The sequence below is a fragment of the Rhinatrema bivittatum genome, chromosome 2 (assembly GCF_901001135.1).
Source record: "Rhinatrema bivittatum chromosome 2, aRhiBiv1.1, whole genome shotgun sequence".
NCBI lineage: Eukaryota > Metazoa > Chordata > Amphibia > Gymnophiona > Rhinatrematidae > Rhinatrema > Rhinatrema bivittatum.
The window spans coordinates 412462662-412488200 of NC_042616.1; the positions used below are offsets into that span (position 1 = coordinate 412462662).

Here is a 25539-nt window from a genome sequence, read left to right on the forward strand (position 1 = left end):
TACGCCTCCCGGAGGGAGACGTAAATCCCCGCGCGCCAGCGGGCCTGCTGCGCGCCGGGCCGCGACCTGGGGGCGGGTACGGAGGGCGCGGCCACGCCCCCGGGCCGTAGCCACGCCCCGTACCCGCCCCCAAAACGCTGCCGACACGCCCCCGGAACGCCGCGACGACCGGGCCCGCCCCCCGACACGCCCCCCTCCGAGAACCCCGGGACTTACGCGAGTCCCGGGGCTCTGCGCGCGCCGGGAGGCCTATGTAAAATAGGCTTCCCGGCGCGCAGGGCCCTGCTCGCCTAAATCCGCCCGGTTTTGGGCGGATTTAGGCGAGCAGGGCTCTGAAAATCTACCCCATACAGCGCAGCTCACTGCTTCAACAGCAGGAGGGAATGAAGAAAAGAGGATTTATATTCAGACAACAACCAACAAGGACTAAATTGCACAGGCTGGGTAAACAAGTAGGCGTGGGAGTAGCTTGCTTATTGCGGCGGTTACTACCCCTGACCATTTAGGCTTGATACTTCACATTATTGCAGCTCCAGCACTGCTCTCTACATCAATGGCGGGGGTGGGGGAAATTGGAACCAAAAAGTTATCAGTGAGGGCCCTGACCTCGGCGGTCGGAGTAACGGATAAGTATGAGAAAAATAAGTATGAAAGCTTGCTGGGCAGACTGGATGGGCCATTTGGTCTTCTTCTGCCGTCATTTCTATGTTTCTATGATATTACATTGGAAGGACAAAAACAAAGAAAAAAGGGGTATATCTCCCTGATATAGCCCTCCACCATTTCCAAGCCTTTTTTTTATAGCTAGGAACCAAAAGCTAGAGCAGTGCCATGCAGACAGTTTACCCCAGAACAAATGTAGCAAATTAAAGGGATTAGGGCAAGTTCACTCCCTCATCAGGTCCTCCGGGTTACATTTATTACCTAAAGATACCCATTCTTGCATAAAACAAAGTAAACATGATACATTATATAATCTTGTCAGGTAAACACTAGAATGAATTCTCTGTGCTGGGATCTCTACCACTCCAGGCTGTTTAATTTCCTAATTTGCACTTCCCAGTGGGGCCAATGTAACAAGACCTGTGCTAAAGTGGAGCAAAATTATAGCACGGGTTTTGGCTTACTTACACAATACCATGGGATGCAGTAAGCTAATGAAATGCAAATAGCCTAGAAGTAAAAAAAAAAAAAAAAGTGTGCAAAACAGAAAAAGCATACTTTCTTTCTAGTAATGGGCCATTTGCATACCATTGAATTCCTGCTCTGCAGCAGGGAGCAGAGAAGAGGTGCCCAGAGGGGAGAAAAAGTAAAGCGCTGTACATTGGCCACCAATATCCAATAGCAAGCTAGAATAAAGGTACAACTGGAAACGAGCGCTGGTGGAAGCAAGAGCATCTATTTTGCCTATTAATCCTGGAATATGAAAAAAGATTTTAATATTTTACTACCATAACCTTGCTGGGCATTCTGGATGGACCATTTGGTCCTTTTCTGCTGTCATTTCTATGTTTCTATGAATTTGTTTTTTATTCTATCTCATGAAACTTCATTTAATGCATCCCATGCAAGTTGTAATGATAATTTTGTGATAATCTGAAATATACCATGCAAAGAAAAAAAACAATAACAAAAATAGACCAGGAGAAGCGTATTCAAGTCTCATGTAAAGATTATTTTTTTGTAATTTGTAAATATGGAACTTTCTTTATTGAAGAAAATTATTTTTCAAAGTCTTTTATTCTTGGAGAAAACCTATCTAGTTTCCTCGGTCTTACTTTCTAAAGGCCTGTGTCTACAGAAAATTTCTTGGTAAAATATGCCCTTGTAATGGAAAAGCTGAAATACCATGTTCCTAATTTATACGTTAAATAATAATGCCCCAGACCTAAACATAAAGGTGGGGGTCTACTAATAATCAATAAAAAAGAACTTAAACCTTATAAAATTGAGATCAACCCTCCCTATGAGGTGGCAATACTAAAATTACCAAAACTAAACATAAGAATGGTCTATTGCCCTCCTGGAATACTCCAAAAAGACTGCTCATCTCTAATTGAAAAATTCTCTATAGTGTTTTCTTCACCTGACTCCACACTAATTGTAGGAGACTTTTGCCTACATGTTGATGGCACATCTAAAATCACAGCATGTGAAATCTTTTTAGAAATTATGGAAGCAGTCACAATTTGTAACCAACCCCACTCACAAAGCAGGACATAACCTTGACCTAATATTTTCCAACCAAATAATTGCCTTCCCACAATATATTACCTTGGTCTGATCACCAACTAATAAAGGCAGATATTACCCTCCATAACACACAGCAAACTAATTCATATAATAATCAATCTTTCACCTACAGAAAAAAGAACTGAAAATATTTGAAGAATCAATTAAAAATAAAATAATTGAATTTAACCAAGATAATGTCTCCTCAGCTTTTGATTCCTGGGATAAAATAGTCAATGAAATAGCTGATAACCTAAGCCCAGTCCTGACAAAAACATTCCAAAAAGAACATAATACATCTAAACAAAAGAAACCATGGTACATCAAAGAGTTAAGGCATACTAAACAGACACTGAGAAAATCTGAAAAACAATGGCGGAAATGCCAGTCCACAGAATCCCTAGTAAAATACAGATCCCTCCTAACAAAATACTGTGAACAAATAAAAAAAGCAAAAAAAAAAAAAAAAAAAAAGGACTATTATGTTAAACAGATACATGGTGTAATATTCAATTCCAAATTATTCTTCAAAACTGCTAAAAACTCAATCAAGGACCCATCTTCCTCCAACTGGAATAACGACGACTTCTCGAAGAATTCCTGCAATGAACATGCCACTTCTTTGTTAATTAAAATCAATAGGTTAAAAATACAATTCCCTACCTGCTTACCAACAAAAGAACAGGAAGGAAAACATGGGCAAGCAAAATGGAACGCCACAAAAAGAACTGGAACAATTTCCACAAACACCAAACTCTAGTCAAAAAGGAAATGTTATATCAAAATTCTTGTATTAAAATGCCACTTCCCAAAAATTGTTCATTAAATGTATATATGTTAAATATATGGCTGCATCATCAAGCCTGACGGTGTGTTCTCTGTAACTTCAAACGAGAGCCGCCCGGACCTCTAATCATCTGCGGCAGTCACTTTTTTTCTTTTTCCAATTTTTCTAATTTGTGTTTTTTTGTGTTCAATTCTCAATTCAATAGTGATTCTTTTTAAAGGATTTTTTGTATTTTAGATACAAAGGATTTTAGATACAAGGATTTTAGATACAAGGATTTTTTGTATTTTAGATACAAAAAATCCTTAAAAAAGAATTACTATTGAATTGAGAATTGAACACAAAAAACACAAATTAGAAAAATTGGAAAAAGAAAAAAGTGACTGCCGCAGATGATTAGAGGTCCCGGCAGCTCTCGTTTGAAGTTACAGAGAACACGCCGTCAGGCTTGATGATGCGGCCATATATTTAACATATATACATTTAAAGAACAATTTTTGGGAAGTGGCATTTTAATACAAGAATTTTGATATAACATTTCCTTTTTGACTAGAGTCAAGCAAAATGGAATACATTTGACGCGGTATCTAAACTTGAAATTAACCAAATCATTACAAAAGTTAAGCCTGCTATCCATCCACTGGATCCAATCCCCGGAAGATCCCTGAAAACAGTACACAGAGTACTCATTCCAACTATCACAACAATAGTCAGCCACTCAATATCAGAAGGATTGGTCCTTGCTGGGGCAAAACAAGCTGTGATTAAACCAATCCTAAAAAATAAAACTGGCAGAATTGATGGTTGGGACAATTATCGACCAATATCCAACCTGCCTTTCATCGCTAAAGTCCGAGAAAAAAGCTGTGTTATCTCAATTAGAGAACCACCTAGAAGACATTGACAATAATATTTTTTACCCAAACCAATTTGGATTCAGAAAATATCGCTCAACAGAAACCCTACTCATTTCCTTAACTGACCCTATACTACAGGGATTTAACAACGATGAATCCTATATCCTGGTACTAATTGATCTTACAGCAACCTTTGACACTGTAGACCATACCCTGCTATACCATCAGTTGAGAAAAAATGGAATAGACAGAAATGTTATCAAATGGTTCTCTTCCTTCCTAGCAGATAGGTCATTCCAAGTCAAACTGGGCAATCAACAAATAGCAGTTATCCCTCCTTTATTATTTTTTCTCATACCTAAAGATTAATTTAAGAGTACAGTATTCTCATATGGATATCCTATTATTCATATAAATGGAACTTCCAATCCACAATCCAAATAGCGTATATTATTTGAATCATGTAACCGAAACTTTATTGGCACCTACTAGCTAATTTATAATCCTAACCAGACTTATTTATGTGCCTATCTGTAAACCGTTGTGATGGTATACTACTAAACGACGGTATAGAAAAGGTTTTAAATAAATAAATAAATAAATAAATAAATAAATATCTGACAACTTCCCAATCGATACAGGTGTCCCCCAGGATTCACCACTCTCTGCCACACTATTCAACATTTATATGCTGCCTCTATGTACATTACTAGTGGAACTAGGAATTGACTTCTTCCTATATGCAGACGACATACAATTCTACATCCCATTCAACAAATCATTTGAAAAAACTGCATCAACTCTGTCAACATACATGAAGGCAATACTTCAAAAACTATCACAGTCGAAACTAACACTAAACACAAAAAAACCATGAAATTGTGAGGTTAAGGAAAAATTCCATGATAATCAAACCGCAAACCCTAGACCTGGAAATTTTAACATTACACCCTCAGATCAAGTACGGGACCTAGGAATACAAATTGATGAGAACTTCACAATGAAAAAGCATATAAGCAAATTAATTAAAACAGTATACTCCATGCTGAGAATATTACACTGGCTGAAACCATTACAGACAATACAGGATTTCCACACTGTTTTACAAACACAAATATTTTCTAACATAGATTACTGCAACTCCCTATTATTAGGCCTACCTTCAGAACTATTAAAACCATTACAGTTACTACAAAATGCCTCTGCTAGTGTTATGAGCCGCGATCGTGGTAAGCCGCGACCGGAAACTGCCCCTTACCGGCGCGGCAGACCGCCGCATTCTTCTTGAAGGAGTGCTGGGACTTTGGTTCGGGGCCGCGGTTCGCGGCACATCATGGCCGCGGCGTTCTCTCTTCTTTTCCGGGTTGCTGGCTCCGCCCCCTTCAGGGGCTTACATTGCAACCCAGGATTCGCTGCTGGAAGTCCTCCTGTGCCCGGATTGGCTCTCCCCAGGTGTGTTGCTGGTAGGGAACTATTTAAAGGCAAGGCCTGCACCTCAGACCTTGCCTTGACTTCCTCTGGGCTCCTGGCTTGTTCCTGTTTGTGGTTCCTGTACTTGATTTGCGGTATTGACCCCTGGACTGACTGTGGCATCTCCTCTGGCTTCTGACCCCTGGACCGGCTTTGGCGAATTCTCTGGCTTCTGACCCCTGGACCGGCTTTGGCGAATTCTCTGGCTTCCGACCCCCGGACCGGCTGTGACGTACTCTCTGGCTTCTGATTACTGGACCGGCTGTGAGGTATCCTGTGGCTTTCGACCCTTGGACTGACTGTGGAGTTTCCTTCAACTCCCTTTATCTGAACTGTTCCACCTTTGATCCCACGACCTGCTGGAGGCGCCAGCTCAGCTTTACTTTCCTCGACCTGCTGAGGACATCCACCTTTGTGTCCACGACCTGCTGGAGGCGCCAGCTCAGCTACTTTCCACGACCTGCTGAGGACATCCACCTTTGAGTCCACGACCTGCTGGAGGCACCTGCATCCAGATCTCCGTGAGAGTCCTGGTCTAGGCCTCACCAATCAGCGATTGAACATTCATTCTTCGCTGAACCAAGGGTTCACATCCCGGAAGCATAACAGTAAGTCAAGGCCATGGACCCGGCAGAGGCCTCGGCACTACGAGCAATTCCCGGTCTGGCACAGAAGATAGTCGAACAACAGGGTATGTTAGAAGCCATGGCCGCCTCCATTGAACGACTTAATGCTCGATTAGACGCTGTGGTCGCTACGCAAGCTACTCCGCCTGCAGTCAGTCCTCCAACTGCACCTGCTACACCTATGCTGCAAGGACTTCCTCGTCCGGTTGTACCTTTACCGGTTCCACCTCGGTATGCTGGAGATCCACGCTTATGTTTGGGATTTCTGGACCAATGCAATATGCATTTCCGTCTACAATCTTCTCTCTTCCCGGACGATGTAACCAGAACCACCTACATATTGTCGTTGTTGGATGGCAAAGCTCTAGCATGGGGTTCGGCCCTATGGCAGAGCGCTGATCCAGTACTACAGGACTTCTCTCGCTTCATGGAATTGTTCCGGTTGGTGTTCGAAGAACCAGGGAAAAAAGCAGCAGCGGGATCTACCCTCCTACACCTTCGTCAAGGAGGGCGAGCCCTCATGGACTATAATATTGAATTCCGAGCTTTGGTGACAGAGCTTCAGTGGGAAGAAGCCACCCTCCGAACAATTTATTTGGAGGGCTTATCTACTAAAATCAAAGATGAACTGGCGGCCAGGGAACTTCCTGCTTCTTTAAATTCACTTATTGAATTAGCCACCAGAATTGACCGACGAATTCAAGAAAGAGTCCGGGAGGGTCTGGGAGTTAGACGACACCTGACCTATTCCTACACTCAACCTCCGCCTCCCACAAATACCCGAGAAATACATCCTAATGAAACCACTACTGAAGAGCCCATGCAACTCGGCAGAGGTCCCCTGTCTCCTGCTGAACGTCAGAGATGACGTAGAGAAGGACTTTGTCTTTATTGTGGAGGTTCCGGTCATCGGATTGCAGGCTGTCCTATCCGACTGGGAAACTCCAAAGCCTAGGGTCCATGGGGGGAGTAACCCTAGGTCTTACATCTCCAGCTCCCCCACTTACGCTACCTGTCACCCTCACAGTTAAAGGACATGCATTTACCACCTTGGCCCTAGTGGATTCCGGTGCCGGCGGAGAATTTATCTTGCAAGAAATAATCGAGCAACTGCGGATTCCTACCCGACCCTGTCCCAAACCATTAGTCATCTCATCTATTCACGGGGATCCTTTACCAGGAATTACCCTCCCAATATGAACAATTTGCGGATGTATTCTCCAAGGAGGCCGCGGACATTTTACCTCCTCACCAGGAGTTCGACTGTGCTATCAATTTGATTCCGGGATCTACGCCACCTCGAGGGAGAACATATCCCTTATCCATCTCAGAGACTCTTGCCATGTCCGAATACATCCAGGATAACTTGCAGAAGGGTTTCATGCGAAGATCTACCTCTCCGGCGGGAGCTGGATTTTTTTTTGTCAAGAAAAAAGATGGGACATTGCGACCTTGTATTGATTTTAGGGGGCTCAATGCTATAACCATCAAGGATAGATATCCGCTACCCCTTATCGCAGAATTATTTGACCGGTTACAAGGAGCCCAAATTTTTTCTAAATTGGACTTACGTGGAGCATATAATCTAGTTCGGATTCGTGAGGGCGACGAATGGAAGACGGCTTTTAATACCAGGGACGGACACTATGAATATTTAGTTGTGCCGTTTGGTTTAACTAATGCTCCAGCTGTCTTCCAGCACTTCATTAACGAAATCTTCAGGGATCTACTCTATATCTGTGTGGTGGTTTATCTAGATGATATATTCATTTTCTCTAAGGACCTACAAGCTCATCATCAACATGTTATACAGATTTTGCAACGTTTACGAGAGAATCATCTATATGCTAAATTGGAAAAATGTGTTTTTGAGACTGAATCCGTACCCTTCTTAGGGTATATCATCTCTAAACAAGGGTTTCAAATGGATCCGGCTAAATTAAAATGTGTACAGAATTGGCCTCAACCAACTGGTCTTCGCGCACTGCAGAGGTTTCTTGGTTTCGCCAACTATTACCGCAGTTTCATCAAGGATTTTTCCAAACTCGCGGCACCGCTTACTGCACTCACTCGTACTGGAGCTAATACTAGATCCTGGCCAGTGGAGGCTATTGAGGCTTTCCAAACCCTTAAAGATTCTTTTTTACGACAACCCTGTCTGCATCACCCTGATCCCAGACGTCCCTTCATTGTCGAGGTTGATGCGTCCACTATAGGAGTAGGGGCAGTTCTGAGCCAAATCTCTGCTTCTGGCAAATCTCATCCCTGCTCTTATTTTTCGAGGAAATTCTCTCCTGCTGAACGCAATTATTCTACAGGAGATCAGGAGTTGCTTGCCATTAAACTTGCTTTCGAAGAATGGCGACAATGGCGGGAGGGGTCTCAACATACACTCACGGTTTTTACGGACCATAAAAACCTAATCTATTTACAGCAAGCTCAAAGGCTCAATCCACGCCAAGCCCGCTGGGCACTTTTTTTTACCCGTTTCGATTTTGAAATTAGATACCGACCCGCCAGCAAGAACATTAAAGCGGATGCTTTATCGCGATCTTTTGTCAGCGAGGACATCTTAGAGCCCATTCAGAACATCATCGATCCTGCTCGCATCATTCTTTCTGCGACTTTCACTGTTCCTGTTGGCAAGACGGTGGTTCCTCAACGACTCCGCAACAAAGTATTAAAGTGGGGATATGATTCCCAAGTGGCCGGGCAGTCTGGACAGAGACGAACTTTTGCCCTTCTGCAGCGTCACTATTGGTGGCCAGGGATGCGTAAGGACATTCGCGCTTACGTCAATTCTTGTCCTATATGCGCTCAACATAAGGATCCTACAGGGAAGACTTGGGGGCTATTACAACCCCTTCCGGCACCTACTAGACCTTGGTCTCATATTTCCACTGACTTTATTGTCGATCTGCCACCTTCAGATGGACATACGGTCATATGGGTTGTGCTAGACCATTTTTCTAAAATTGCCCATTTTACACCTCTATCCGCCCTTCCATCTGCTCCCCGTCTGGCTCATCTTTTCATGTTACACATTTTTCGTCTCCATGGTATTCCTCAGCACATTACCTCTGACCGCGGATCCCAGTTCACTGCCAAATACTGGCGGAGCCTTTGCACTAAATTCCACATTACTCTAGACTTCACCACTGCATTTCATCCCCAGGCTAACGGGCAGTCGGAGAGGACCAACCGGTCCTTAAAACAATTTCTACGAACTTACGTTAACTCTCAACAAGATGACTGGGCGGCTTTGCTGCCCTGGGCTGAATTCTCCCATAATTTTCATACTTGCACGTCTACAGGGACTCCTCCTTTTCAAGTCGTTTATGGACAGCAACCCGCTCCACCAATTCCCTTACCCCTGCCAGTTGTCTCTCCAGCAGCCCAGCTTACGGCTCTACAATTGAAACAACTATGGAACCATACGCAACAAATGTTACGGAGGGCAGCTAATATGGCCAAGAAATTTGCGGATCGACACAGACATCCGGCACCACGATTCCTCCCAGGAGACAAAGTGTGGCTAAGTACCAGACACATTCGTTTACGGGTTCCCTCCATGAGACTGGCTCCACGGTACATTGGTCCCTTTTCGGTGATAAGACAACTGGGTCCTGTGACTTATCAATTACAACTACCTTCCACGCTTCGTATTCATAATTCATTTCATGTATCCCTTTTGAAGCCCGTACTTCTCACCTGGCCGTCTCGTAAGACTCCTGTCTCTCTGCTGGTAAGGGCTGAAGAAGATACCATTTACCAAGTTAGAGAAGTTCTGGATGTGCGCAAACGAGGTCATAAATGGGAGTACCTTCTTGCCTGGGAGGGTTTCGGACCAGAAGAGAATTCCTGGGAACCAGCTACAAATATCCTGGATAAAGACCTTCTCAAGACCTTCCACACTGTTCATCCCGAGAAGCCCAAGCCTTCTAGAGGGAGGCCTAAAGGAGGGGGTACTGTTATGAGCCGCGATCGCGGCAAGCCGCGACCGGAAACTGCCCCTTACCGGCGCGGCAGACCGCCGCGTTCTTCTTGAAGGAGTGCTGGGACTTTGGTTCGGGGCCGCAGTCCGCGGCACATCATGGCCGCGGCGTTCTCTCTTCTTTTCCGGGTTGCTGGCTCCGCCCCCTTCAGGGGCTTACATTGCAACCCAGGATTCGCTGCTGGAAGTCCTCCTGTGCCCGGATTGGCTCTCCCCGGGTGTGTTGCTGGTAGGGAACTATTTAAAGGCAAGGCCTGCACCTCAGACCTTGCCTTGACTTCCTCTGGGCTCCTGGCTTGTTCCTGTTTGTGGTTCCTGTACTTGATTTGTGGTATTGACCCCTGGACTGACTGTGGCATCTCCTCTGGCTTCTGACCCCTGGACCGGCTTTGGCGAATTCTCTGGCTTCTGACCCCTGGACCGGCTTTGGAGAATTCTCTGGCTTCCGACCCCCGGACCGGCTGTGACGTACTCTCTGGCTTCTGATTACTGGACCGGCTGTGAGGTATCCTGTGGCTTTCGACCCTTGGACTGACTATGGAGTTTCCTTCAACTCCCTTTATCTGAACTGTTCCACCTTTGATCCCACGACCTGCTGGAGGCGCCAGCTCAGCTTTACTTTCCTCGACCTGCTGAGGACATTCACCTTTTTGTCCACGACCTGCTGGAGGCGCCAGCTCAGCTACTTTCCATGACCTGCTGAGGACATCCACCTTTGAGTCCACGACCTGCTGGAGGCGCCAGCTCAGCTTTACTTTCCACGACCTGCTGAGGACATCCACCTTTGAGTCCATGACCTGCTGGAGGCACCTGCATCCAGATCTCCGTGAGAGTCCTGGTCTAGGCCTCACCAATCAGCGATTGAACATTCATTCTTCACTGAACCAAGGGTTCACATCCCGGAAGCATAACAGCTAGACTCTTACTAGGGATAAGGAAATTTGACCACATCACCCCCTCGCTGATAGCACTGCACTGGCTTCCTGTTCAATCCAGAATTCATTATAAAGTATTAACTCTAATTTGTAATATCATAAACAAAATTAACCCAAGCTTAGCAGGAGTGACACTTCAACCATACACACTGCAGAGAGCCCTAAGATCGCAAAACAAAAGACTTCTGAATGTGCCTACAACACGGAGCACACATCTAACACAAATAAGAGACCAAATGTTTTCTATAGCGGGACCCAAGTTGTGGAACATTCTTCCAGAATCATTACGTCCGACAACAGAAGGAAAGAGTTTCAAATTTGAACTGAAAACATGGCTCTTTAGAAATGCATATGATTTAATGTAAAATGCCAATATGCCGTTAACTTTTTGGTCAAAACCATAGATAATGTTAGTAGAATGAGCAATAAGTACTGAGTGATGTAAAGTGTAACATGACAACTTACTGATTAATATGTGAATGATAATGAAATGGAAATTATGGATTACAAACCACTACCATAGCACCTGTAACAGCTGTACTTGATGTTGATATGTTGTCCTAGAATATGTATTTGCTGTTGTGTTGACCTAGAATATGAATGTTGACCCAGAATATGAATGCTGGTTTTGTAAACTGTTGTGATCTTCTTTTGGAACGACTGTATATAAACCGCCTAATTACATCAATAAATAATGCCTTTTTTAAGGGAAAACATTAGAGTAGGCTCTGCCTTTAATAAATAGAGGTATTTCAAGTAAAAAAAAAAAAAAAAAGGTGTTAATATAACAACTTACCCCTGAACAGTTTAGTGATCGTGGAGAGAATTCATGCAGTTGACAGAATCCAGTCACTCTTCTAGCTCAGGCAGTTCTATACTACCTCTGACCCAGGAGTTAATTTTTCTGCATTACAAAAAGGTGCGCTAAACAGTCTGAGCTTTCCTACATTGCAATTAGGGAGGGCAATGTCTGTTTTGTTCAGAGGCATTGGATATGCATGTAGGAGCACTAACCGTAGTACGAGTTTTAACTCACATTATAGTCCATGGTTTTTCACCCAAACAATCTGTTAAAAACTAGGATTAAGTTTGTGCTGCAAAATTATATGCCAAACTCAGGTTAAAATCCACACTAAGATCAAAGTACTTATTATATTGGCCTCAATAGGAGGTGTATTTGTGACTTAGGGCATGTTGCAATATATGCATGGCTGCCTTTTTGTAGACTAGATTGCAATTTTTGTGTTTGGGTGTTAATGCTGGTTTGGTATGACAGATTTGCTACATAGGTGCTGAGTGTGGTTTTTTTCCAAGATTTTGTGTTACTTCACAGAGAGCCTGGTAGTGGAGGGAGTTTGTGATGCTGTTAGTGAAATGATACCCGAATTTGATTTTTTTTTTTCCATGGTGATCAGGGTTCAAGTCCCACTGTCGCTCCTTGCCTTATGACCTTGGGCAAGTCACTTTACTCTCCATTGCCTCGGGTACAAACAAAGGGGGTTATTTTCCAAGCCGCGATAGGCCCTTATCGCGGCTATAATGTTTTGAACATTATCGCCGGCAGTAACACGGGGAATAGCACCACCTTTTACGGTGGCACTATGCCCGCGATAGCCTACAGCCGGCCGCACTGCAGCAGGCAAAACTGCACCACCATGGTGTGGCCGGCTGCAGGCTATCGCCCGACTGCCCCCTGCCCCTTTGTAATGCAGGGTTCATCATTCCGCACAGAATGATGAATCCTAGCCATAGATTGTAAGCCTTCTGGGGATAGGGAAATACCTACAGTACCTGAATGTAATCTGCTTTAAAGTGCCAAAACAAAAATGTGAAAAGCAGAATAAAAAAAAAAATCTAAAATAAAAATAAATAAGGGGAAGCATCCTAGGAGTGTCTGCAGAATTGGAGGTATAGGATTTCTGTCCCATTTTACATTGTTTAGAGTTAATAATAGGCCCCAGATCGGTGTTTTCACATGCAAGCCCTGCAATAGGAGGGAGAGAGAGAGACTGGCCATAATATCATGGCCCATAGGTAGGTATTATCCCTATAATAGGCCCACCTAGTAACTCGAGGTGGGGATTATGTAAGAGTGTAGGGGGTTAGGGGCCACTTTGACATTCTAGTGATACCTACGAACAGAACAGTGGTCTCTTGTGAAGATTTGCTGGCCTTCGGAGTGAGGAAACTCACTCCAAGATGAGATTTGGGCAAGGTTCTCTCAACCTAGCTTGATGTTACCCAGGTAGAGAGTCCATCAAGCTAGGTTGAGAGAAATGATTAGATCATCTGCATACAACAGGCATTTAATTCTTAGTTTTTTAGTTTTAATCCTGCAGATGAGGACCCCTTTCTGCAGTACTGTGGAATGACATTGAAGAGAGAGTGGAGCTCAGGCTATATGTCTGTCTCACTCCTCCCTCTTGTTTGAAGCTGTCTGTCTGCTCTGCATGATGTTTATTTTTGATGGATGAATACATGGATTTAATTATATCATAGGGTCTTCTCCCAATTCCAGTTTGTAGTAGTTTAAGGTTGAGGCCAGAATGCCAGATAGAATCAAAGGCTTTTATAAAGTCAACTAAACATATAAAATTTCTCCCTGAGTGGGTTTTCTTTACATGTTTGTTAATCAGTGTCTGTAGGGTAACAATGTGGTCAATGGTTCTGTGTTTTGGAAAGAACCAAATCTGACATCTCTGCAGGCCTCTGTTCTTGATTAGGATTTTTAGTATTCGTTTGTTGAGGACATTACAGAGCAAATTTGCTAATATTACTGTTCATGTTTATAGATTGATGTAATTAATCTTTCTGACCATATTGTAGGTAACCGGTAAGAATGTAGAATCAGGCTAAATAGTTAGCTTTTTGGATTTGTACATATCGTTTAGTATCATATCAGAGCCACTTTCTTTTCTGGCTTTGAGTATCTCTGGGCTTTCTTTGGTTTCCTTTCAAGAAGTGGGTGTCAAGAAGTGTTTGATATTCTTCACTTGTCCTTTCAGAAGGTTTAATTTCTCTTGGTTGTGGGTTTGATCATGTGTGTGATGTTCAGGTTTGATTTTTAAGTGCTCAGTTCACATTTTTTCATTTTGGATTGGTAATTTTAGTTTGATTTTGGATTTGTCACTTCCATATGTCCCACAATGGAATATCTGTAGCCTCCTCTATTTCAGACAATTTTTTCTGTATATATTGATTTTTTTTTTTGTTTTATTCTGTGGAAAATTGCATTTATATCTATAACTGCTTGATCTGTGTCCTGTTGGGTGTGACTGTAGTTGTTAGTCAGGAAAGTGTTAATATGTGGTTTTATTGCTGGCTTTTCTAAGGATGTCTGATAATTTACATTACTTTGGTGTCCCCATATATTCTTTGTAGGAGTCTATGAAGATTTTGAGGTGGGGGCATTCTGTACTGGTATTTTTTATGTGTATGATATGGTCGGATAGGGAAGATGGGGATCTGACAGTCAAAGCATTAATCTCTTTGATGTCCAGGTCAATGACATCTTATCCCCATATTGAGTAAAAAGTAAATCTAGCCAGGCACTTTCACATTACTCAGCCATTCAAGATGTGTAGTTGTAGAAGTTTACATAAATTAAGAAGCCTCTTTCAATTTGTGTTAATTACTGCTGTCAGAGTTGTTCTTTTGTTTTCGTGATATACTAAAGTAAATATGTGTTTGTTCCCCTGGTTGGAAATAAAGCCTAATTCGTTTCCTGTGCGTGCATTTAGGTCCCCAGATATGTTGATTTTATATTTTGTTTGTAAAGTAGCAGTTTCAGATTGAATGGCTGTAAAATATTCAGGGTAAAAAACTGAATTGGGGAGAGATATGTAGAGAGCAAAGAGGTATGTATCTTGTGACATCGTCTGATATTTTAACCCACAAATGTTTCCCTTTTCTTTTTCTTTTTTTTTAATATGTGTAGGAGCCCTCCCCTTCTCGAGTTCCTGTCTTTTTTTCTTTTCTTTTCTTTTTTTTCCTTTCTTGTAAAAGGAATTAAGCGCTCTTTGAAGCCTGTAGGGCAATGTGTAATTGAGTCTTTGCCTAATCAGGTTCCTGCAATATGACCACGCCATGTTTTTCATACTATCTACATGCTAACAGTTATGGTGAAGCCTGTTTTCTTCATCTACCTTAATGTCTCAGACTTTTTGTTTTCATCTGATCCGAGTCTTTCAACTGGTGTGCTGCTTTCTTGTAAATTATAGTGTGGCTGGCAGACGTATGTACCAATTTTCCTAATGTAGTCTTTTGTTTGGGTTTCTTTTGTTGAAGTTTTTTGTTTTGTGGTTAACAATACAGAATAGTAGAACTAAACTGAACTTCTTGCAGTGATCATGCACTTGTTTGTCCAAGGTTCTACATCTAGCGACAGAGTACAGATCGCCTGTTATTTTTATTTTGTTTTTACCAAGTCTTAGGCTTATAGCTTCTGCAGCTTTTAGTCCTAGTTATCTCGTTTTCAAAAAGTAGAACTACAAGCCCCAGAATACTAGTTTGTAGTGAGATTCTGAGACACAAACACCGAAACTGATCCTGAATCACATGGGGGGGGAGGGGGGTCCAGTAGCTTAGCTGACAGTTATTCCTTGCCCGTTTCTTAAAAGGCATCCAATTTAGCTTTTTTTCCTTTCGCCTTGCGATACAGAGGCGTGTGCTAAAATTCCACTCGGAATCAGCTACGTTGGGATCCTACTGCTGATCGTGCCCCTCCCTCTGCCCCTTTAAATGAACTCAGCCGCTGATTGGTATTTGAGGGCAGGTGATGTTGGCCGACTCCTGATTGGTTGGCTCCCGCCACACCTCTGAACGCGTTCTGGGAGCGTGAGGGCTTAACGTCACGCGGCCGCTGGAGGCGGGGCTGGGTGAGGGGAGAGGAGTGCAGCATGTGGTGCAGGAAAGTCCTGAGATTCCCCTTCTCCTTGGGGAAGATCAGCCCTAGCCGCAGGCATCTGTCTGTCCTGTCTCAGCTCAGACACATCTTGGATGGGGAGCTGGAGAGCATCAAGGGGGCTGGGACGTGGAAGAGTGAGAGAATCATCACTTCCAAGCAAGGGCCACACATCCAGGTGGAAGGCAGAAAGGAAGGTAGATCGTGCAGCTTCAGTTCTGCTCGTGCGATGCGACTGGGTTTCTCGGGTTTGGGTTTTTTGCCGCGTTCGTTCTTCCTGTTTCTCAAGCAAAGGAGAACAGTCGTAGGATAGGATATGAATTTAACGACTTTGGGCCACCTGGCAACCTGACTGTAAATTCTGTGGTAAGAAAAAAAATCTTTCTCTAGGCTGATCTTAAGCAAAGAATTGTGGTTGCTGTATTAGTCCACTTGGGCATGTAGAATTAAGGGTCTACAAACAAGTAGATGAAACCTTTTTATTGGACTAACTTGACTGATCTGAAAGGGATGCCATCTCCTCTTTGCACGTGTTGCGGCTCATGCAATCCAGTCTGTAGAGTACTGTTTAAAATGATGGTATTTCTCAGCTTTTTGTTGAGCGGTGATTTTTCTTTCTTTTATTTTTCTTGAGGCGTCTTTGTGGCACTGCTGTTCGCGGCAGTCGCAGGCATTCCCAGCTATTTGCATATTTGTGACCAGACAGTGGAGCAGAGCCTCACTCTGATCTGAGAAAGTCCGAGGTTGTACATTGCTGCCGTGTTGGCAGTAGCAAGGAGCTTAGCTGGACTGCGGTTGACCGTTCATGGGCAGAGCAGGCATAAGAAAGGCAAAATAACCAGGGGAAGATGTGTTCAGTTTATCAGGGAGGAAGCCAAAGGAGACGAAACTGTAAATAATGACAAACAAGAAAGATGTTAAAAATCAGGATGGCCTTAGGTCAGAATGAAACAGCAGAAAAAGTGGAGAAGATACAACTGAGGGGGATATGATAGAGGTCTATAAAATCATGAGAGGAATTGGTTATTTACTCTTTCAGATAATACAAATATTAGGGGGCACTCCCTGAAGTTAGCAAGTAGCACATTTAAAACATATCAGAGAAAATTCCTTTTCACTCAACACACAATTAAGCTCTGGAATTCTTTTACAGAGGATGTGGTTAAGGCAGTTACCGTAGCTGGGTTTAAAAAAGGTTTGGCTAAGTACCTGGAGCAGATGTCTATAAACTATTAATCAAGCTGATTTGAGGAATAGCCACAGCTTATTACCATCATCAGTATCATGGGATCTGTTTAATGTTTGGGTACTTGCCAGGTATTTGTAACCTGAATTGGCCACTGTTTGAAACTTTTTATGTGAGAATAAATCTAATTTGCTGCTTTATATACAGCAAAAAAAACAAGAGGTGGGTTTTTTGTTTTTTTTTAATAAGCTTAACTGCAGATATGATCATTTGTCTACAGTCCTTTATTACTTTAGTCAAAAATGTCTGTTATTAAAAATGTTAAAACAAAAAAGAACCCTTTTGGAGCCCTGCAATCATGGGTCCAGAACCTGGCCACTAAATGTCACCCTTGAGCAATGCTCATGACTCCCTCTTTTCGCAGCCCTTGCTAACCCAGCGTAGGAAAGGCCCGACTCAGTGACTGAACCAGGACTTTGGGCAAGAGCACCAAGTCACAGACCTGCCCTGGATACTGCATTTGAAAAGGGGGGAGGGGGGCCTGCTCTAACGCTGGTCACCCAGTCAAAGTAATAGGTCCAAAGAATCTAGTCAATCTGTAATCACCTCTTGGTTGATCTGCTGTTTCAAGTCCCACCTCTCCCTCCCACCAAGCAGCCAGAGCACCTGCTGCTTGGTACCACCAGTGCAGCATTTGAAGCAGGCCATTCCCACCAGCAACACCTTCCAGCAGGTTCCCTGGCCTCCCACAAAAGTAGAAGTGCAGTGCTGCAGAGTGCAGGAGACTCAGTAGGCTGATGCTGAAGGAGAGAGGAGATATCTGGAGCCATGACTAGTAAGGAGGAATGCTATTGCAATGGGGGTCGGGGGGGGGGGGTATTTTATCCAATCCAACGGGCAGACGTGGACCATGTGTTTTGTATGCCAAAGGTGGATACACTAGTGGCTGCATTTAAATGAAAGATGACAATCCGGGAGGAAGGGGGCACAGCCTTGAAAGCCCCCCTACGTTAGGAAGACTGAAATGACTCTGAAAAGATTTTATGAAATTGCCAGTTTGTCCCTACAGGGTGACAGTCTGGGGAGGGGGTATGTGGCTAGAACATTGATCTGGAGGGTCCATCATCTGCGACTGGACACAGACTAAGCTAGAATCAGGGATGGCTGCCTTAGCGGACAAATTGCATGACTTGCTGAGAAAATTGACCAAAGAAGTAGCGATAGCGGTGTCAGCTGGGTTGATGATACATCTGAGGAACTGGGCAGCAGATTCTGCTTCCAAAGTCTGTCTGTGTAGGCTGCCCTTCAGAGGGAAGTTGTTGTTGTTTGAGGAAGCGCTCAAAAAAACAGGAAAAGGATCTAGAGGCGTTCAGGCCTCTTGAGACTAACCAGAAGGCAGAATCAGAGGAGGGGTGAGAGGCTCTGGTGTTCAGTATCGGGAGGATAGGCAGTATAGACCCGGGAGATATGTCACCCCTCAGAAAGCTAGGCTGGAGATATCAGCCCACTCCTTTTGGGAGAGCAAAAAAATAAGAGCCGAGGGTGCCGCACGGAACTGAAGTGCAAAATGAGGCTGCAATAGTTCACATCTCTTTTCCACCAGTCGGCGTCTGTTTTGGCACAGTTTTACATGGAGTGGATCCACATTACCACGACAGAAGGGTCCTGGAGATTATTTGGCAGGGTTATTCAGTTTTGTGGCTAACTGAGCCTTCTGTGGCTGCACCTTCCTCGGTCTACACCATCCTTCAAAGATCTTCCAAATTGTAATGTATGTTAATGATATTACCTGGCTTGAGTAACTACTTTTGTTGAGTTTCTTCCTTTCACTATCCATGCTGTAGGACAACAACTATGCTAGCTCCTCCATGGTTACCAGCCCTTGGTGCAGAAGACCCTTTCCCTGATCCAATCTGAGCGGCCTGACCCCAGGGACCTGTGATCCTCCTCAGCACTTTTCCCACCATAGGCCAAGGCGGCAATAGATACAATAGCATGTTTCTGGACTAACTTTGTGACAGCATGTCTAGCCCCCTGAATCCCCTTTGTTTTCTTCAACTGAAGAATTCCTTTGAGGGGCCATTGGGGAAATAAGCTGGTGGATGAGCTTAGTAGGCGGTGGGGTGGGGGGGATGTATTGGAGGGAATACTGGGGAGTAGATTAGAGGGTCTGGGTATCCTGGACTCAGGCTGCCCAGGTGTTGGGGGGGGGGTTTGGAATCAGGGCCCAGCGGCCTGGGTCTGCAGGTCCCGAGGATGTGGGTCTCCAAATTTTTGTTAGATTTGACTGCTGCTTTCGACACAATAGATCATGAAAGTTTACTCACTAGGTTAGATGATTCTGGTGTTTGAGGCAGCATTGCTCAGTGATTCCCATCTTTCCTTTTAGACAGGTCCCAGTCGGTTTCATGGAATGTAAACATTTATGTTCCCTCCCAGTTAGCAGGGCCAGTGGAAGGACTAGGCAACCGCCCAGAGGACGGCAAGCTCAGGATGTGGCAGCCCTAGTACTTCTACTGGCCCTACTCCATGTCTCATTTCAGCAACAGAGTAACCTTGGGACTGGGGACTGCCGGCAGGACTTTTGGTAATTGCAACTCCTCCTTCTGGTAAGGTGAAGACAGATTGCACAATATGAAGAACAATAGCAGCTTCTCCTTAGCGTAATTCTCGCAGGCATTCTCATTAAAACTGCAGGGGCCATCACATGGCCGGACTTCCATCTTGTGTTCCTCAGGCCTGCAAAGTTTGGTTCAGTTGCAAGCTCCTTTTTAGGGTGACTGGCTTACCCCTGCAATAAGAGGGTTGGGGGATGCACTGAGCATGTTTTTGTTTTGTGTTACTTTTTTTTTAATTTCATTTCTTTGTTTAGTTTCATCTGTTTTTTGGATAAAAACAGGCTAAGATATAAGATGGGAACAATGAGTGAGGTGATCAAATTTGTTGATGGCACAAAAGTATTCAAAATTAAAACACAAGAGAATTGTGAGAAATTGCAAGAGGTCCTTGCAAAACTGGGAGACTGGGCAAGCAAATGGCAAATGAAATTTAATGTGGACAAGTTGAAAGTGATCTACTTAGGAAAGAGTGACCCAAATTATAGCTACATAATGCAAGGTTCCACATTAGGAGTCACCACTCAGAAAAAGGATCTAGGTGTCATCATTGATATAATACATTGAAATCTTCTGCTCAGTGTGCAGCAGCAGCCAAGAAAGCAAATAGAATGCTAGGGATTATTAGGAAAGGAGAATAAAACAGGAAATATCATAATGTCAGACTATCACTCTATATGGTACAACCTTATCTTGAGTACTGTGTGCAGTCCTGGTCTCCACATCTCAAAAAAGATATAGCAGAATTAGAAAAAGTTCAGAGAAGAGCGACCAAAATGATAAAGGAGATGGAACAACTCCCCTATGGGGAAAGGCTAACGAGGTTAGGGCTGTTCAGCTTGGAGAAGAGACGGCTGAGGGGGGATATGATAGAGGTTTATAAAATAATGAGTGGAACAAGTAAATGTTAATCGGTTCTTTACTCTTTCAAAAAGTACAAACACCAGGGGATACAAAATGAAGTTACTAGGTGGTGCATTTAAAACTAATAAGAGAAAATATTGTTTTACTCAACGTATAATTAAGATCTGGAATTCATTGACAGTGGTGTAGCTGTATTTTAAAAATGTTTCGAAAGGTCCTGAAGGTAAAAGTCCATACACCATTATTAAGGTGAAGTTGCAGAAATGCACTATTTACCCCTGGAATCTATCTATCCCTTGGGATCCTGCCAGGTACTTGTGACCTGGATTGGCCCAGTGTGGCAAATCTTATGTTCTTATGGGAGAATGTATACGGAATGAACAGGCAGATATAATTGACATCTCAGAGACCTGTGAAAGGAGGATAATCGGTGGGACACTGATACCAGGATACAATTTATATTGAAATGATAGGCCAGGTCAAATTCGTGGAGGGATAGTGTACTATATGTTAAGGATGGCCTAAGGCAGAGGTGAGCAAACGTTTCTTAGACATGGCCACATTTTTGGTTCTTACTGGCACCAGGATCTGTAGAGGGGAGGAGGGTTGCCGACAGGGGTCCCCTTATAGCAGCTCCAGTTGGAGGAGTGGGGTGCCTTCAAGCTCCTTGAGCCTAAAATGTACATGGTTGAGATATGCTGTCAAGTCAGTAGTCATGGAGTTCTTGTGCCCTAGTCTCAGGTATTTTTCAAATTTGAGAGGAACAGGGCAGGGAGAATCTTCAGTGGAGTTCCACTTACCTCTGGTATGGTCTCTTTAAGAGCAGGCCTTCACCAGCACACAACACACAGCTCTTTCTGTGTCTAACTGGGATAGAAACTCCTGCTCTGCACCAATAGACAGCTCATGCACCTGATGGGACTGTGAGAGTCAGTGATGACTTTTTCTCTCTCCCGCTGCTCCTTTCACCTCAGGCTCCATCTTCCTCCTGGCTCTGCTAGCTCTCCTGCTCTGGCTACCTCATGTTTTCGCATCAATCTGACTCCTCTTTAGGCTGCCATCCTGTCACTCTTGCGTCACTTCTGCGCTGCAGAGATAGTATTCTTCACAATGCTGCCAGTCTTCTGTGGCACATCACACCGCCTGCCCTCTGCTCCCTCAGAGCATCAGTGGCCCAATCTAATAGAGCTCATGATAGAGGAAGGTGGGCTGTAAAAAAAAAGTTGTAATGGACTGGATTTGGCCCATGGGCTGTAGTTTTCCCCAATCCTGGCATAGGGTCAGGATAAAAGTCCTGCAGGATAAAAGTCCTGCAGGAACAACAACTATGGAATCTCTATGGATAGAAATTCTGTGTGTGACAGGGAACAGTATAGGAGTGGGGGTATACTACCATCTGCCTGGCCAGGATGACAAGACAAATGGTGAAATGCTAACAGAAATTAGGAAAGCTAACAGATTAGACAACACAGTAATAATTAGGAGATTTCAATTACCATAATATTGATTGGATAAATGTCTCATCAGAACATGCTAGGGAGGTAAAGTTTCTAGATGCTATAAATGACTGCTTCTTAGGGCTTGTGGTCCTGGAACCAACAAGAAGGGAACTACTCTAGATCTATGCAATGCAGGATCTGGTGTGAGAAATAAGTGGTGGAGCTGCTTGGCAATAAATATCATAATATAATCAAATTTGACATAATCGCCGAAGGGAGGACATTAAGGAAAACTACTTTTGCGCTGGAGGTGGACCCTTGGGCCGAGGTGGGGTTGACGCTACCCGTAGGAAGGATCCTACAGGTCCCCACCATTGGCAGGCAGAGAGGGCTGACAGGTTGAGCCTTTGGGTGCCGGGGCCGGCTGGACTTAGTCAGTAGTCATCGATGGGTGGATCAAGGTCAGCCCAGAGGCAGCAACTAGTGTAGGTAACAGTCTGTACTGGACGAGGCGGAGTCCCGGAGACCCGGGCGCCAATAGGAACACAGTCTGACAGAGGGCACCCGAGCAAGAGCAGGCCGAAGCCTGAATGAACCACGTCCAGGACAAAGGCTGAATAGGCGTCTTTATGCAAGCTGGGTTCAGGACTGGCGGCAGGCTGGAAGCAGTGGCAAGCAAGGCTGAGGTCTAGACGAGGAGAGGGTCAAAGGATGGTCAGATGAAGCAGAAATCACTGGACTTTTCCTTTTGGTCTGCAGTTCTCGCTTAAAGGTACTTCGTATCATGTGAAAACTGTATCTGAGGCTGTGGAGGCTTTTCAAGAAGCCAATACACTGGTCAATTTTGCAGTGCCTAAAATGGTGCCCAGCGCACCAAAGATGGACACACACCCAAGATGGCATCGGGCAGGAAAGGGAGGCAGGAGGCTACACCAACAGTTGGAGGGCTCTTGTTAGGCTTTATCTGATCAGGCCTAATGCAATTAACCCCTTTGGGTTTCTAGATGTTTAACCCCTAGCTTCATTAATAACTGCTTCAGTTTTATTTTTGAGGCTCTGGTTGTTCTAACTTCATAATGTTTTTCTGTGCTACCATTTTCTGTCTGTGTGATGGAAATTTCTTATTTTTCTTTTCTCGTGACATAATTTGTTCAATCGGCGAAGGTTTGTTGGGAGCCCATCTTAGTTTACTACTTATGTCTCCAAGGAAAAGAGGGATCTGCCAAAGGGGTAAGGCAGATCATTTTTTTGGGTACTGGAGAATTTGTGGGGGAGTGTTCTATGATAATTGTTCTCTTTATACCGACTTTACTGAGATGGTTTGTCATCCTTTTTTTCAGTAACCTGAACGCTATCCTATATGTAGGGATTTTCTGTTATATACTTAATTATGTCAACCTGGATATTTTCTCTTAATGTCAAGAGCCTTAATACTTTTAGGAAGTCGGCTTTTGGCTCAGGAGTTAACTTATCAAAAGCCCCCTATTGTATTGCTGCAGGAAACACATCTACAGAAAAGGCATGAACAAGTTCTTTACCTTAAGGATTATCCACATAAGTTTTTAGCGGCAAGTATCAAGGGAGCCAAACATACTGGGATGGGCATACTTTTTTCTTGCCATTTCGCTCATGAGATGCTTTTTCAGCTTCTTGATCCCTATGAGCGATCTCTTTTGGTAAAAATTCGAGTAAGTCGGGATCTCCTTATGATAGTCAACTTATATGTTCCTAATTCTGATCAAGGTTCTTTTTTGAAAGCCTTAGACAGAATATTTCTTTCTCATTCACAGGGACTCTTAATTCTTGGTGAGGATTTTAATTTAACTAGAAATCCAATTCAGGATAACTTGCACCAGGCCTCTGTATTTGCAAGGGACAAGGAAAACATTGTCAGCCCTGATGGCTCAATGGAGTTTTGTGGATATATAGAGGCAGAGGTGCCCTACTTCTTGTACCTATACCTTTTTCTCTTCTCCTCATGTGTCGTACTCTCATATTGACAATTTAGTGCATTGGTCCTTTCTATTTAAGTCTCTGGAAAAGATGCACTTTGGGCCTTTTTTTCTTCAATGGATTGGGAAATTGTATGAAACATCAAAAACTCGAGTTAAAGTTAATGGAGGTTATGGGGATAACTTTGGGATTGGACGAGGAACAAGGCAGGGATGCCCTCTGTCTCTACTACTGTTTGCTTTCTTCTTAGAGCCCCTTACTACCAGAGTGCGATTATCAGTTAAGATCATGGGAGTCCATTTGGGTGACTTACATTTTAAGCTGCCTCTATTTGCTGATGATGTTTTATAGTAAAGACGGCAGAAAAAGACCCAAATAGTCTGCCCAGCAAGCTTCCCAAGGTAGTAACTGCCACTCTGTGCAGGTTACACCCAACTGACCCTTATTTGCTAACGGGTGTGATGACTGAATTGGGTCAGTTCAGTGCAGTCTCTGGTTTTAATGATAACTTTGATAGATCTGATATTCTAAATATCATTCTTACAGAGCCTCATATTAATATTCTTAAACAGGAGTTTCCTTTCCGATGGGCCAAGCATTCTCTTAAATATCTGGGTGTTCACTCAGGTCCTTCTGTAATAGACTTATTTACTTTGAATTATGTCCTACTAGTGAAGGCCGTAGATAAGAATTTAGAGAAGGGAAACAGAGAATTTTTCTTGGTTGGGTTGTATAGCCATTATTAAGATGAATATCCTTCCTAGTTTTCTATACTTGTTCTTAACTCTTTCGATTTTCATCTCTGCTGCTATTTTACGCTCTTGCCAGATCTTTGATTTTATTTGGAGGTGACACCCTCCAAGGGTCTCCCGGATGATTTTGTTTCAACCTCTGGTTAGGGGGTTTCCAACCTGGCTTGGTACTTTGCTGCATCCCAACTCGAGCACTTCTGGATATTCATAGGATGCATTCTATGAAACAGTGGGTTTTGCTTGAACAAGCGTTGGTGGGGGCGATGCCTTTATCCACCCTTCCATGGCAGCTGAGGTACACATGGCGTCCTTTGAATTGTTTCTCTTTTGTCTTATGTACTACTTTGTGAGTACGGTCTCAATGGAAATCAAAACTGATTTGTAATTGCTTTTATTTTTTTCTTTCCCATCTTTTACATAATATGACCTTTCCAATGTGTTTGCAATCCAAAACATTTGAACCTTGGAAAAGACATGGTATCTCCTGTTTAGATCATCTGTTATCTCAAAACGCACTCATGCTCCATGGTGCTATTGCTGACATCTATCATAGGGAGTGGGTGGATTTCGTGGCCTATGCTCAAATTTGGCATTTTATACCATCTCAAAGGAGAGTTTCTACCTTGAGACAGAGTAAATCAATGTTTGGGACCTACTGTGATCAGGTAGATAAGTTAAGAGGTCTGTTATCAAAAGTTTGTCTTCTCAATGACCGCAAAACTGACCCATTCAAGCATTTAAAAGCGTGGGAATTGAACTTGGGAGGCTTTGAGAACAGAAGAATGGGACTCCACTTATAGTTGTGCCGGTAAATGCTCTATCTCTGCTACTTTACAGGAGAATTGTTATAAATTTTTGTTTCACCGTATATATCCCTTGATGTTGATATCAGCTGGAGAAATTGTGGTTATACGGAACTGTTATAC

General features: G+C 43.6%; 1 protein-coding gene across 1 annotated transcript in view; it reads left to right on the plus strand.

Moving 5' to 3' along the window:
• The first annotated feature begins 15750 nt into the window (after window positions 1-15750).
• Window positions 15751-25539, plus strand: part of GCAT (glycine C-acetyltransferase) — a 48027-nt gene continuing 38238 nt past the window's right edge. The window contains exon 1 of the mRNA XM_029590119.1: window positions 15751-16001. Coding sequence (XP_029445979.1) covers window positions 15800-16001 — 202 coding nt within the window. The 5' untranslated portion in view covers window positions 15751-15799. The remainder of the gene's footprint in view (window positions 16002-25539) is intronic.